General features: G+C 33.7%; 1 protein-coding gene and 2 long non-coding RNA genes across 4 annotated transcripts; all 3 read right to left on the bottom strand.

Moving 5' to 3' along the window:
• Positions 1-634: 634 nt before the first annotated feature.
• LOC133791661 (ubiquitin carboxyl-terminal hydrolase 9-like) lies at positions 635-1,569 on the bottom strand. Its single transcript, XM_062229581.1, has 3 exons — positions 1,522-1,569; positions 1,285-1,425; positions 635-920 (listed from the first exon to the last, which is right to left on the bottom strand). Exons 1-3 carry the CDS (start codon positions 1,548-1,550, stop codon positions 635-637), a joined length of 456 nt encoding a protein of 151 aa, XP_062085565.1. The 5' UTR covers positions 1,551-1,569.
• A 1,288-nt stretch (positions 1,570-2,857) lies between these two features.
• Positions 2,858-4,128, bottom strand: LOC133789584 (uncharacterized). The gene is made up of 5 exons (XR_009873624.1): positions 4,045-4,128; positions 3,888-3,944; positions 3,401-3,620; positions 3,175-3,314; positions 2,858-2,875 (listed from the first exon to the last, which is right to left on the bottom strand). It is a non-coding gene; the product is annotated as an uncharacterized LOC133789584 (long non-coding RNA).
• Positions 4,129-5,849: 1,721 nt separating this feature from the next.
• Positions 5,850-9,601, bottom strand: LOC133789583 (uncharacterized). Of its 2 annotated transcripts, XR_009873622.1 has the most exons (4): positions 9,342-9,601; positions 8,580-8,908; positions 6,020-6,110; positions 5,850-5,923 (listed from the first exon to the last, which is right to left on the bottom strand). It is a non-coding gene; the product is annotated as an uncharacterized LOC133789583 (long non-coding RNA). The 2 variants fall into 2 exon arrangements; XR_009873623.1 differs by lacking the exons at positions 8,580-8,908; positions 9,342-9,601 and adding an exon at positions 7,467-7,667.
• Between the last annotated feature and the right edge of the window lie 4,308 nt (positions 9,602-13,909).

Raw genomic sequence — 13,909 nt, 5'->3', positions numbered from 1 at the left:
AGGTCAAGGTACTTTACATAACACTTTATCAGTGTTATACAGATGTGTTATTGTACTGCAACGATAACACAATTTCTGTGTTATTTTAATATATAGATAAGTGTCGAATTATGTTATTTATAGTCGATACTATAACACTTTTTTTGTGTTATACTACACTTTAGTATAACACTTTTTTTGTGTTATACTACACTTTACTATAACACTTTTTTTGTGTTATACTATACTTTACTATAACACATTTTTTGTGTTATACTACACTTTTGTATAACACATTATTTGTGTTATATAATGAAGTTTCCATAACATAATTCTTTGCATAAAAAGTGTTATTGTAATATATATTATAACTCAATTTTCGTATTATTGTTATATTTAGATATATTTAAATTCTCATTATATATTTTATTTATATTACACTAATTTATTCTATTATATTTTAATTTTTTTATATAATTAAAATTAGCTTTTTAATATATACTAGCATCATCAAATGAATTTGATTTTCAAATAACAAAAAGTAAGAACATTCTACATTGAATTAACAATCCACAATTTAGTTTAAACACATGCAACACTGTCATCAACAACAAAATATTCTTTAAGTATTCAAGGAGTCTAAAATTTACAACTTTCAACACAGAAATAACGCTTCGCTAGATTTTTCCTCTACTTCTGCATCATCCATTGACAGGTTCTTAGAATTGTAGCGGTTTGATGGTTCTTCAATAACCTCTTTTTCAAATCCATTTTCCTTACCATTCTTGAGCTTAACTGAAGGACGCGTTCTCTTCAAAGGTGACAACAATCTAGTAACAGCGGCTTCAACATTGGCTCCACATATTGGCTCTTTTAAATAAGTAACAAAAGGGGTACCGATAAGCTTTCCCTGACAACCCTTAACACTGTCTGACGGGCACCTGAAAAATCCAACTATCTAAGTTAGGAAATCCTGCAGAAGTCTAACAAGCAGTCTGCGTAGATGATCCAAGACATAAAATGACTAGGATACAAAAAATTAAAACACATATTTCTCAAAAGCAGGTAATATAGCCAGTATTATCCAGTCAACACTTGACTTGGAGCGCTTGAACTTTATTCATACGGACTTCAACTTCTTAATGAACAAGTAGCCAATAATTATTTTAATTGATACTATAATCCCCTTCTGAAATTACTTAGTTAAAGCTATTTTTCAATAGATGGATTGGCAACACCAGTTTGTACATCACATGTTTACCAGTGCTATTTACCAATTACATAAGGATAGGGATGCAAACTTACTTTTCATGTGGTCGATGAATTATTTCAACTCTGGATCTTCCCACGACGTTTTTAGAAAGTCTATAAGTGGTCATCCTCCTTAATTGGAGCCAATAGCTCTGAGGGGTTTTCCAAATATCGAAAAATGTTATGTTCATAAACCTGGCAATCGAAATTACAGTTACTCAACCACTAGAACTAAAATTAAGGGAATAAATAAAATAAATTGTAGCAGATATCAATGGAAACCAAATTTACCTCTGCAAGCAGAAGAATCTCATCAGCATTCAAGCAACAAGCAACAAGCAACAAGCATTACTTAGTTGTTCACTAAGATTTTTACAGCAACCTTGCTTTAGCAAACTAACAGTGTATAGCATAGGAAGACCACTTCCATCGCCGTAAAATAGAGTCACGGTTATTTGCAAAGTTGCAGTTGAAGGTAGCGGCAACGACAAATACATGAAGGGATCAAAAGTGATTGAAATCTTTCCACATGCTGGGCAAACCAGTGTTGACTTATATTGACCCTGACCATTAACATATAAACATTGTAAGAGAATAAAATACTTTTGTACCAGTACAGGAAAAATTATAGAGGTATGTTGACTTACAAGACCCAGTCTTGGATACTTGCCTAAAATATGCCAAAAGGTACCTAACATAGTGGCATGGTGTGCTCAAAATATAATGATATATTATTATGGCCAATTTACCGTTAAAGAAGGTGACACAATTCAATATAAGCAATCACTTGTCACGGTTGTTTCAGACATTGTGAAAGGTAAAATCAGACTTGATGGCTATGAAGGAATGGAAATAATGGCCAAAAAAAATTCCAATAATGTAAACCAAAAAATAAGATGTAATACTCTGTTTTGTCTTTAGAAAACATAGCCCCCCAAAAAAACTCAGCAATGAAGGCTGGAAATAGACAAAAATCAGCAACAAAGACTTTGAAGAAACTAACCTAGAATAGAGCCAAGCTCTGACACATGACTCATTCAGATCTCTCTAAGTGTCTCTGTCTAATTGTAAATACATGATATGTGTGCATGCTATGCAGAAATGTAGATCATGTTAGGCTAATTCTAGTTAAAACCTCTAATTCTAGTTAAAACCTGGTTCATGTCAACAACAGCTGCATATCTTCCAACTAACAGTGAAAATATACTAATCAATTTAATTGATGAAGAACAGAGAAATAACAGTCTTTACAGCACAAAAACTACAAAAAATCATAATTAAAATGCAATGCAATAAATCCAATATGTTAATAATACTCTGGAACTTTGACTCTTTTATCTATGAAAGAGAGCTAAGTAAAACATCCAATTATAGCACCTAGAATCTTAATCAACAAGAATGTGCAGATTTTTTTATAAAATAAACAGGGCTTATAATCAATAACCAAAACAGAGTGTTAGTGGCACCACACATATGAGAACATAATTTATAAGCAAGAAAGTTTCATGCACCTTTAAACAAAAATACAAATTTCAAGCCATGCTAAGTCAAGGTAATTTCAGCAGCAAAAAAAATTGTCAAGCTTGAGAATAAATTGAATCAATACCATAACATATCTATATGACTATTCTGCAGATGCTGTAATCTTCAATAGGAACATAACATAGTAAACACATCACCATCTTTGTCCATCAATATAGAATTTTATAAAACCATGAGCAAATACATGAATGTACAAGGAAATTGGAAACCAAAAAAAGAAAAAGAGGAAAAAGATTAGCATCGCTGTCCATGACATGTCTATGAGATAATTTACCTATATGTGTTAATTTTGAATTAAGATTGAATATTAGAAGATACATAAAAAAAAACTCCATACAAAAACAAACCATATAAAATGAAGTGGAAAAGGTACTGGGAAACTAAATCTTCAACATAGCATACCAAATTTCTGTTGTTAGCATAGTGTGAAAGCTTTCCATCACGAGCTGAATAAATTAGCTTCAAACTTCCTTGTCCAACTTCTATAGTGTTGTCTATACTTTCTTCTGACCTGTACACAGAAGAAATGGCTACACTAGAGCCTGTAAAGTACATCAATAATTAGATTATCAGGTCTAACTTGGAGAGCTCTTATATGTAACACCTTAAAAATTACAATATGGCCAACCTGTTTGTTTAGTGGTAGAAATTATGTAAGTGCTGAAACCAATTGGCGGTACTGACACTGTAAATGCAAGCCAATATTTAATTGTTTCTCTCGAAGATTCACCCAAATATGCTCTCACATAATAATTTCTAACACTAAAAGTGGCATTCAATATAGGAAGAAGCTGGACTTCAACTTTCTTCCCACTAGAATCCTGAACACTAATTCTGTCAGTGGAAACCTACATAAAATTTCAGTTGCAAAGCCATTAGTAAACATGAATAAGTTAATATATACAACCTTAAATTTTTTGCAGTTTTCTCCAAGTCAATGATGGTTACTTCTTAAATTAAGAAAGTGTTTGACACAGATAGACATAGCGTTCTGTCCTCAAGTGCTCAATATTGGAACTCTTTTTAGTTGAAAGTGTGTTATAAAAATCATCAATTCAAGTAGACCTTTTCAAATTTATGTTGATCAGCATATGAAGTACAGTTTAGCTACTTACAGGAATTCGTATTACTTCTTCTCTCTTCCACCCCAGGGAATTGTAGATGACAACGACCTAGCAAGAAAATACATGATGATAAGATGACATAAAAAAGGGAATTCTCTGATACTCAATTGAGTTGGATATTACAACTTACAAGTAAAAATGTACTTACCAAACTTTTCCCATCAGACAGGACAGCTTCTGATGGAGGACAATAACTTATGTTAAGAAGAGGACACTGCCAAGAAAAGCCAAAACATAAAAATGAATTGATGTACACTCTATTACTGAGAAAAGTGTAATAATAATGGTGCTGAAGATTGAAGTTAGAGGTGCTTAAATAAATGCATCAACATTATAAAAGCCTAAACCAATCCCTTTTGAAATAAAAGCTAATAAAGAAAAGTTCAATTTACTCCCTTTCATGCCTCAATGGCATGTAGGTTCCCAAATTTCAATTGACTAAGATGCCTCATGCAACATGGGGAATGAAATAAAACCATTTATGCCCTATTTGTATATGACCAAAAAACGGGTTCCAGTAGCAAGGTAAAAGAAAGAGTACATAAGGTCAAAACTCACAAGTGAGAAGGAAAATATTGTAAACCTAATGACAACTTGCCTGTTGAAAGTTTTCAATTCCAGAGCTTGAATCTGGTTGTGTCAAGTATGCTAAAGAAGAAGCATAGCACTAAGGAATGCAACAGCTACATTACAGGGCTATTTTCTATTCTTATAAGAAAGGAGAGGACCAAAATACTAGTTACAAAGACCCGTTACCAATTAGAAATAATATGAGCATCCTATGCAAAAATTAGTAGTTTCCTTATTTAGATGATTTGTAGCTATCTTTGTGATTTGTTGTTTATTCTATAATTAAGAAGATTAAGTGTGTAAACTGTATAAATATGCTTGTGTTTACCAATTGAAATATATAGAAAAGGAAAATACAATTTCTCTTACAATTTCTATTCTCACTTATAGGAAAAACACACATCAATGTGCAATTAAATACATATAAACTTTTATATTATAAAATCAACTTTTGGTTTATTGTACAAACAGAATTGGGGCATCATATACTTCTAAAATTAACTGTCAAAAGTGTTGAGATTATTCATGATTTGACTACGGCAATGCATCATTAGAAAGAAGAAAATGCACCTTTGAAATAAGAACTCCAAGACTCCGATGAATTCCAGAACATTGCATGCATATAAATATTGCAAGGTTCACACTAGCCCATCGTGGTGCCCTGAAGAAGTATACAACAACAATGTTTAGATCTGTAGGTTATAAAGTTTACATAAAGTTAAGAATAGAACAAGGGAAACTCTGCAACACTTTCCAATATAGAAGTATTTTTCCAAAATTTGGAATGTTACGGTCAAGGTTTTAAAAAAGGGTATGATAGTAAGTATTTCTTTTTGTGTCAAGCTTACAAAATATTCCACTCATGTAATCAACTATAGTGATTGTTTACAAGAGGCATTCTTTGATAATTTCTTTAGCAAATTCCAACATAAATGCATCCATACTGATATCTGAGGAGCTGTTCTATTGGAATTTTCTTCAGTATTTCATTCTCTAAATGGGGAAGTTTGGCAATGAACCAACAAGAAAAATGAAATTTTTACAATGGATCTCTAGTAACTCTAGAGCAAAATATTGTCTAATATAGCAAAACCTTCAAATGAAGAACCTAAATCACTAAATATGCAAAAGTATAAATTATTATGAGACGATGACTAAACTGTGCAATAAAACACTATTGGAAGATGAAAAGGTGAAGAACGTGCAACACAAGAGTTGGGTTATGAATGTACTTGTTTCGACAGTCAGCGCATTCTCGGTTTTCTGGCAACTTCAGAAGACCTTCAAGAATCTGCATACAGAAGAAGAAGAAGAAAAACAGAAAATGAAGCATTGAAATCCATTAAAGAAGATTGGATGATTTGTTAATAAGGAAAGAATGAGACCTTGGTGTGCTTGGCATTGAGTTCCTTTGTCCATTAAATCAAGTTTTGTTAGCACCCCAAATGTTCTTTCACCTGAAATATCAAATTACAATGAAGAAAAATTATTTCTTAGCCTCTACAAGAAAAACTGATGAATGTAAAAGAAGAGAGAGAGAGTTATAAGATTACCTGAAGGATCAACTTCTCTTGCAAGTTTGATTGCATCTGATGTGGCAATATCTTGATTTGCAGGAGATATAGCCAATATGATAGAGTTAGGCTACAAAATATAGAAATGTATCACTAAGCATGAGGAAGAACAAAAGACAAATCTTGAAATTATGATTATGAAAACAACTTTTTCAATTCTTTTATATATATGAACAACAAATTGTAATTTTGTTTTCTTCAGATAATAGATATACATATTTATACATTGTTAATGCATATCCTTCTATATAATGTAACACCAAAAACATGACACAGATCACTGATTTGGGAAAAGAACATATCAGTATAGTTTTATTTGTTTGGCCCAAAGAGAGAATCAATCCCTTATTACCTGCTCTTTGCGCAGACCAATAAGCACAAGAGATATTCTGTCTTCCATTATACAGTTTCAAATATTTTAAAAAGTACAATCCCAACGTCCGACAAAAACTATTATAAACACTAAAGAGAAAAAGTAGTTAGATTCTTCTGTTAATAGCTTGGTAAGGCATATTTAGTTAGAACTTAGAAAGACAGTTGTATAAGGTAAATGATATCCTTCCCCTTGAGGTAGAAATTGCATCTGACATAGGGGTAGAACTCCACAATTTTTACAATCTAAGAAATTGATAGGAACAACTGCATTGCATTTTTTTAAGACACAAACGCATATTGGTGAATATAAAAATACTAGATAAAACTGACTGTTGGCCCTTCTTTATGAAAGCTTTTCAACCACTGAAGCAATGGCATGTAAGAAAGTAGCAATTTAATCCAAAACCCAGATAGATGATTGCCCTATTCACAAAATTGAGTTCTAGAAGAAAGAACATGAATATTTTCATCCTAAAATGTGAAATTCCATTGCTTCATTTAATAAATTGGTTTCTTAGATGATGAAATTAATAATAATAATAATAATAATTGCACTGGCCCAAACAGTTTGCAACTTAAGAGGGGAGGAATAAAAATAATAATAATATTAATTAGTTTCCGAGAAAAAAGAAGAAAAAAAATGAATCTTTTTGCATCAATATATAATTAATTTGGAGCTCATGACTTGGTAGATACTCTTGCAATATCTAATATTTTGATGGTGGTGATACTGGATTTGGCAGATGTTTTTAGAGATGATGGGTAAAAAAATACCAACAATTTCTTGAGAAGCCATATGAAATACATTTTCACGGCTCACACCTCCATCTCTTAAAAACAAGAACACTTTTTTTACTTTTATAAGAATCTACAATAGGCAATGAACATCTATTTACTTTTCTAGATTTACAGTATCACCATTTATTTCTGTGTTTGGTTTATCAAGTGACTACATGAGCTAGGAAAACTGCCACCATTTATTTCGAATTCAAAAATAAAAATATAAAAAAAGAACAGAGAGAAATAAAAAAGAAATGTTTCATGTACTCACCTTCTCAACATAAGAGTGGACCATATTTTCAATATCTTCAACAATGGTTTCCGGTTGTCCCTCTGCAACAGCCAAAATTTGTTACTTGATATTATATATTCATTATATTTACCAAATAAAGAAAGGAAGTGCCATTTTCTTTGACTGAATTATATAGATTAGAGAAAATTATTACCTACAGCAACCTTTGTCAACCCAGGAAGATCTATGACTGTCAATTTTACAACTGCCAGAGGAAACGTGATTTTAGTCATTATAGATTATACAATTAAAACCAACGTAGAATAGAAGTGTTTCATCAACAAGGCAATGTAATATGAATAATCATCCATAGAATCCAGGAAAACAAATAAAGCTCAAGATGAACACTTGTATGAAAAGCTAACAGTGATCTCCAATTTCATTTGCACAAATAAAGCATGCTTGTAACAATTTACGAGAAGAGTTTAAGTGTATATAACAGACAACAGGGTATGCTTTCCATAAGAATTTACAGTTTGCTAGTGGATTGGATTACCGTTCATTGTAGATGGACTAAAGAAATTATAAATTTCACAACAGATCCATCAAGGAGTCGCCAGCAAAACAAGGTTACCATCGCAAAATAAAAACTTTAAGTATGACAAGTATAACAGAATTTTCAATGACATGGTAGAGAAGCTGAAAGTGGGTTGCCCCATAGTTGTTTGGTGTAATAGATTTTAAGGATGTATTACTTTTCTGATCTTCTAAGATATTGGAGCTTTCTGTTGCAATTTTACAGTATGGATAACTTATCTATGCTTAACTTGTACTATTTTCTTCATAATTAATACATGTTTTTTTCTTGTCCAAAAATTATAAAAAGAAAAGTTCAATAGTTCTTCAGACAAAGAGATTCATCAGCACACATCTTGGTTAATAGACAATTAAGGGGTATAAAGGACAATCACCACCAAGAAGTTGCAATATAAAGGAAAGATTAAAAATTAAGAAAGGATATGAAATTTGAGAAATTACTGATGATATATTTTTTTTATTTCCACATATTGATTACACAAATTTATAAAACGATTAATATTTCTATATTATTAGCTCACTTAAAGCACTTCCATATGAAATGAGAGTACAAACCATTTGGAGAATATATGCTCAGATGAATTGGAATGTTAGATATTTGCTTAGATTTCCCAGTAATACGATCTGTCTCATCTTGGATCTCCTTACGCATAGCAGCTGCAGAAAAGAAAAAAATACAATAGAAAGATTATCTTTAAACAAATAGAATAAAAACCCTCAATAAATGATAAATGTCTTAATCGAGAAGAAATTCCTAGATAAGAAAATTAACTCACCAAAATCAGTATACTTCTTTCTAGGAGCATGAAGAAACTCCGCATACTCAGTCTGACCATCATCTATCTTATGAAGTTGCAACACCAGTGGCCTCCTCGTAACAATACCTAGAAATCAGGGACCTTTAGTTAGACAAACTAAAGAATTGTTCGAGATATTGGATACAAAATTCTAAATGATTTTAACTCTTATGAGTTGACTACACATCTTCTGATTATGAGATTAGATACACAATTCATGACACCAATCAGGTTGAATATAACAGTTAAAATACTCTGCTTGGCTGCTCGGAAAGATTGGGAAAACTTGAAAGAAATTCCCACAATTTGTGTCAGTTGGGATGCTTAAAATAGCAAAGCTTTTTTCAAATGAGTTCCATACAAGTGTATGCTCAATTAGATAAGCTCCTAATATTTTGCTAGCCAAAATAAACTAACAAAAAACCATCCACACATTTTACAATTCCTTCACTTTCTAAGTAACCAAACACAAATCTTTATTGACAAATCATCCAAAAAAACGAAACCCAGAAAGAAGTACCAGATCCACGAGGCAAGAAATCTCTGCCCACCACGCTTTCCAACACCGAAGATTTACCAGAACTCTATTTACCAATTTCAAAAACAAAACGAAAAAGATTTAAAATCCCAGAAACTGAACAGAAAATAAAATGAAAACCATTATAAACAAATTAAGAGGAAAAGAAGAAAATCCTGGCCTTTGAAGGTCTCGGGTCTCAGAACATTCATTCATTTCTTTCTTCCCCGTCGACCACGAAAAATACAGACCCGGAAAGGAGAAGGGCCGGTGGTAGACATTTGGGAAAGTCAGGCCGATCGGGTGTTTTCATTCAAGCAACGATACAAAAGAAGAACGAAATGAAGTGACAGGCCGGGGGGCGAGGAAAAGAGTCGAGTCGATCAGGCTCGACGACCGGGAGAAGCAAAATGAAATTAGGATTTGGCCGAAGGGTCTCTCGGGTCTCACAAATTTTCTACTCTCAGGAATAAAAAAAAAAGGCTAAGGGGCGGGTCTCACAAATTTTCAGTTCTCAGTACTAAAAAAAAAAAGACTAAGGGGCGGGATGGTGTATATTACCGCCCTTTTTTTCATGCACAGTATAATACCCTAGTATAACTCTTTTTTGTTAGTATTATATTAATGTGTTATGGAAATGGGTATTTGGTGTAGTGACATAAAACAGAAAGGAATGAGCCTAATGCCCAGCAAGGAAAAATCTAACACATACTTCACATACATAAATTTCATAATAAACATAAAGACATGTCATAACACTTATTACATACACATACTATAATGGCCATTATTACTTGGGGTCCCATAGACTAAACAAGTCATATGCCCATGAGATTAGTGGGGTCCTACTAGCTAAGTAGGTCATATGCCCATAATCTATTTGGGGTCTTGTTAGTCATATGGGTCATATGCCCAAGCCTACAAACATACATATTTCATAACACTTATCATAACACAAGAAACATAAGATAACATATAGAACATATAACATATGCATTTCTATCCTATTTTCCTTACCAAAGTTACCGGGATATGTGGACAGCGTTGGGACTTTGGAACACTCCTAATAACCATTATGAAAAAGAGTGAGTCTAATGAAGAAAAAGAGATGAAAAGGAATGGGAAGACTAAACCATTGAGAAACATACTTGCCGAAACTTATGTGCTCAAGAACTTAGATTTCCTAACCAAAATAAGAATGAGGTTAGAAGACTGAGTAGAAGGCTATGAGAAAGAAAAAAACATAAAACAAATGAACTAGAGTTTTGGTTTACCTCAAAGACTTGTAAGACCAATCTACACCAAAAACTGAAATACTATAGAACCTTACTTCCCAAAGTGTTTGATAAGCTTATGAGGATCAAGCTTATGATTTCCCAAACCAGGTGTTTACACTCTCACACTCACTTAGCACTTGCAGCCTCTGAATTTAGAGCAAAAGATGAATAATGGCTGGGTACTAGGTCCTATTTATAGAGTTTAGGAATGAAAGGATCTTGATTTTACTTGAATAAAAATAATAGCTTTTTAGGTGAAAATAATTTGAATAATCGTTCAGCAGAGGCTGAAGACTCGTTCAAAAAGATGCTGGACTTATCAAGAGGTTGAATGGCTAAATGGAAAAAGAATTCAAAATCTTTCAAAACATACTGAAGGAGGCGATATATCGCCCCCTGTAAGCGATATATCGCCTGGGCCAGTATGCCCGAGGCAGTCGTGCATCGTCTCGTGTTTTCCGTATCTACGTGCTGCGATATATCGCCCCCTATAGCTGCGATATATCGGCACACGCTAATTAATTAAACACGAAATTACACATTTTTAGCTAAGTTTGAATGGAGTAAACAGCCTTGACTAAGCCCTCAACGTATTCAAAGCTGCTGACTGACCTTATAGCATTCAAACTTTTACCCTTATTAAATTAAATCCTCAAAATACTTAATCCTTAATCACCCATTCATAACATGTGCTTAAAATCCTATTGGTCCTTAACTAAACCTTATAGTATAATAAATATTATCCTTAATATCAGTCATATAATCAAACCTTAGGTTAACATTAATATTCTTAAACTATAGGCTAAACTTAGAAAATCTATAAGTACTACTATGAGTGTCCAAATAATTCCCGGTCTGAACCAAAAATCCACAGTTACAAAGATAATACTATACATACTATAATACTACTAAATAATTAGCTAAGTAAAGTTCTTGGACTCTACATTTAAAGATCTTTTTTGCTAATGTTTTTGGTATTTTAAGTTTTTCCTTGAGTTTCAAGCTTATGATTGAATTTTTGGGTTTAATGAGGTTTCTAAAGGATTACTGGTGGTGTTGTGGTGTGCTTAACCAGGGTCGCGCCGTGGCGCTGTTCTTGGAGCGCTGCAACTCGCATGAACTCTGAGGCTAGGGTGGTTCTCTGAATATCCTTAGCCCTGCGTCACTTGGTGGGCTGCGCCGCGGCGCATGTCCAGAGAAAATCAGGCTTAAGCTTTATGACTTGTAGAGGGTCGCGGTGCTTGTGAGGGGGTCGCAGCTCAAATCATGGGTATTGGCCAATTAGGGTTTTTAAGCTCAGTAACTCAAACCTAATGGCTCAGGAAGGATTCTATTACCCGATTTAGTAGAATTCGAGGTCCCGGAGGCTAGGAATTTATCTTGAAGCTTTTTAATAGTTTAGTTCTTGATGGTTACTTGTTATTATATTATGACTAGGTTATACCGTTAGGCTCGGGAGTAAGGATCATGCTCGGGGTTGCCATACGCTATCTGCTCGGGATTCAAGGTAAAAAAACTGGTTTATGCACATAGAGCTATTAAATTGGTACGCTTATTAGCTTTATATTGATATGCTTATTAGCTTGAAATTGATATGCTTATTAGTTTTGGATTGGTAAGCTTATTAGCCTTGAATTACCTGTGAATGCATGCTATGAATGCATTAACTAAATGAGCTAGATGATGTACGATCATTACATACCTTGATTGGTTATGAGTATCAAACCATTATTATGACCTTATTGCTGGGAGACGCACTATATTAGGCATCAGTCATACATATGATGATGGTGATGCAGATTGCTTGATATTGATTAATTTAGAATATGTTTACGAGTTATATGATTGGAATGATTACATCTGTTATTTGTGAATCATGTGATTACTACTTTGAATATTTGTATCATTGTTATACTCTGTGAGGTTTTCTTGCTGAGCCTCGGCTCACAGGTGCTCTATGGTGCTGGTAAAGGCAAGAGTAAGTTGGACCAGCAATGAGTTGGAGAGCTTCAGGGGCGGTGTGTACATATGCATCCTGCTCGACCGCCACAGCTGGAATTGTTTGGGAGGAACTAGGGTTGAACGTGTTTTGTCGCTTACGAAGACCAGTGTGTATTTTATTTGTCTTTTATCAGTCTGTAACCACTTTTTGGGATCCCGTGTATGAATTAAACACTTTTAATGAAAAATGATTACTTCGTTGACCAAGATTTTTAACACCTAACCTTGGTTTAGTTTTTAATTACACATTTAAGTCCAAATGACTCACTTAGCAAGTTATGCACCATTTTAAACACACAATGTAACGGTCTTGGCTAACCAGGGTGTTACAACTTGGTATGAGAGCGGTCTAGGTTTAAGGGTTCCTGAAGACTTGCTAGGCATGTACACTCGCCACTATAGATAAGCTCGACTCATGGTTTGGTATCTAATAACGTGTTAATGTGCTTAATTGAACATATGCTCCTTATCTGCATGCTAGAATAGAGAGCGTGACATATATGTATATCTTGTGGGAGCTAGGATGTTGAGTCTAGTTTTGTGCTGTGTTTAGGTTGTGTTTAAATAGTTTTTATTTAATTTTTTCTATTATTTAGTGCAGTTTTACGCTTGTCTTTGTCGTTTTTCAGGTTTTAGTCAATAAATAAAGGAAAAGAGCAAATGAAGAAAATTTGCATAAAAATGATGAAATAATCAGCGTTTGATGTTGTTTTTGTGAAAAGAAGAGTCCTCAAGATATTTTATAACCTCGGTGAACTCTCAGGACAAAAGGTGTGTAATTTGAAGAAATTATTAAGAGTCACAGCACGGCTTAGTAGCGTTGCGGCCAGGTCCTTTACAGAATGCATGATTTCAAAGTTCTGCAAGGGCCGTGATGCTAGAAGGAGGGGTCGCATCTCTAAGAAGTTTTAAAGGCCAGAATAAATGTACGGGTCGCGGCAGGTGGACAGTTGCGCCACGACTCGTCTCAACGAAAAAGTAAGTTTTTGGGACACGGGCCGCGACGCTTGAATAGCTGGGTCGCGGCCCGAGTTCTTCGGAAAGAAAAAAAATTAGGTTATAAACCTAATTTCGAAAAAGAAGAGGGGGGCATTTTTTTGGGTGGTTGGAACCTTGGAGAACACCATTGGAGGCTTCCTCAATTGTTATTCATTCATCTACTCTTTATGTTTGTTTTTGAATTTCTTTGAGTTTAGAATGACAATTATGAACTAATTTTCTGTTTAGGGATGTTAATTGAATCGCTTGAATCCATATTATGAACTAATGCAATTGTAATTCTTTCTTCATCTT

The sequence above is a fragment of the Humulus lupulus genome, chromosome 7 (assembly GCF_963169125.1).
Source record: "Humulus lupulus chromosome 7, drHumLupu1.1, whole genome shotgun sequence".
NCBI lineage: Eukaryota > Viridiplantae > Streptophyta > Magnoliopsida > Rosales > Cannabaceae > Humulus > Humulus lupulus.
The sequence above is the reverse complement of the archived record's forward strand: the minus strand, read 5'-3'. Positions and strand labels throughout refer to the sequence as shown.

Coding starts and splice junctions, on each gene's coding strand:
- LOC133791661 (XM_062229581.1), bottom strand. CDS start 1,550: ATGCTGATGAGATTCTTCTGCTTGCAGAG. Junction 1,426..1,521: donor AGATTCTTCTGCTTGCAGAG/GTAAATTTGGTT, acceptor TTCGATTGCCAG/GTTTATGAACATAACATTTT. Junction 921..1,284: donor ATTCATCGACCACATGAAAA/GTAAGTTTGCAT, acceptor TGGATTTTTCAG/GTGCCCGTCAGACAGTGTTA.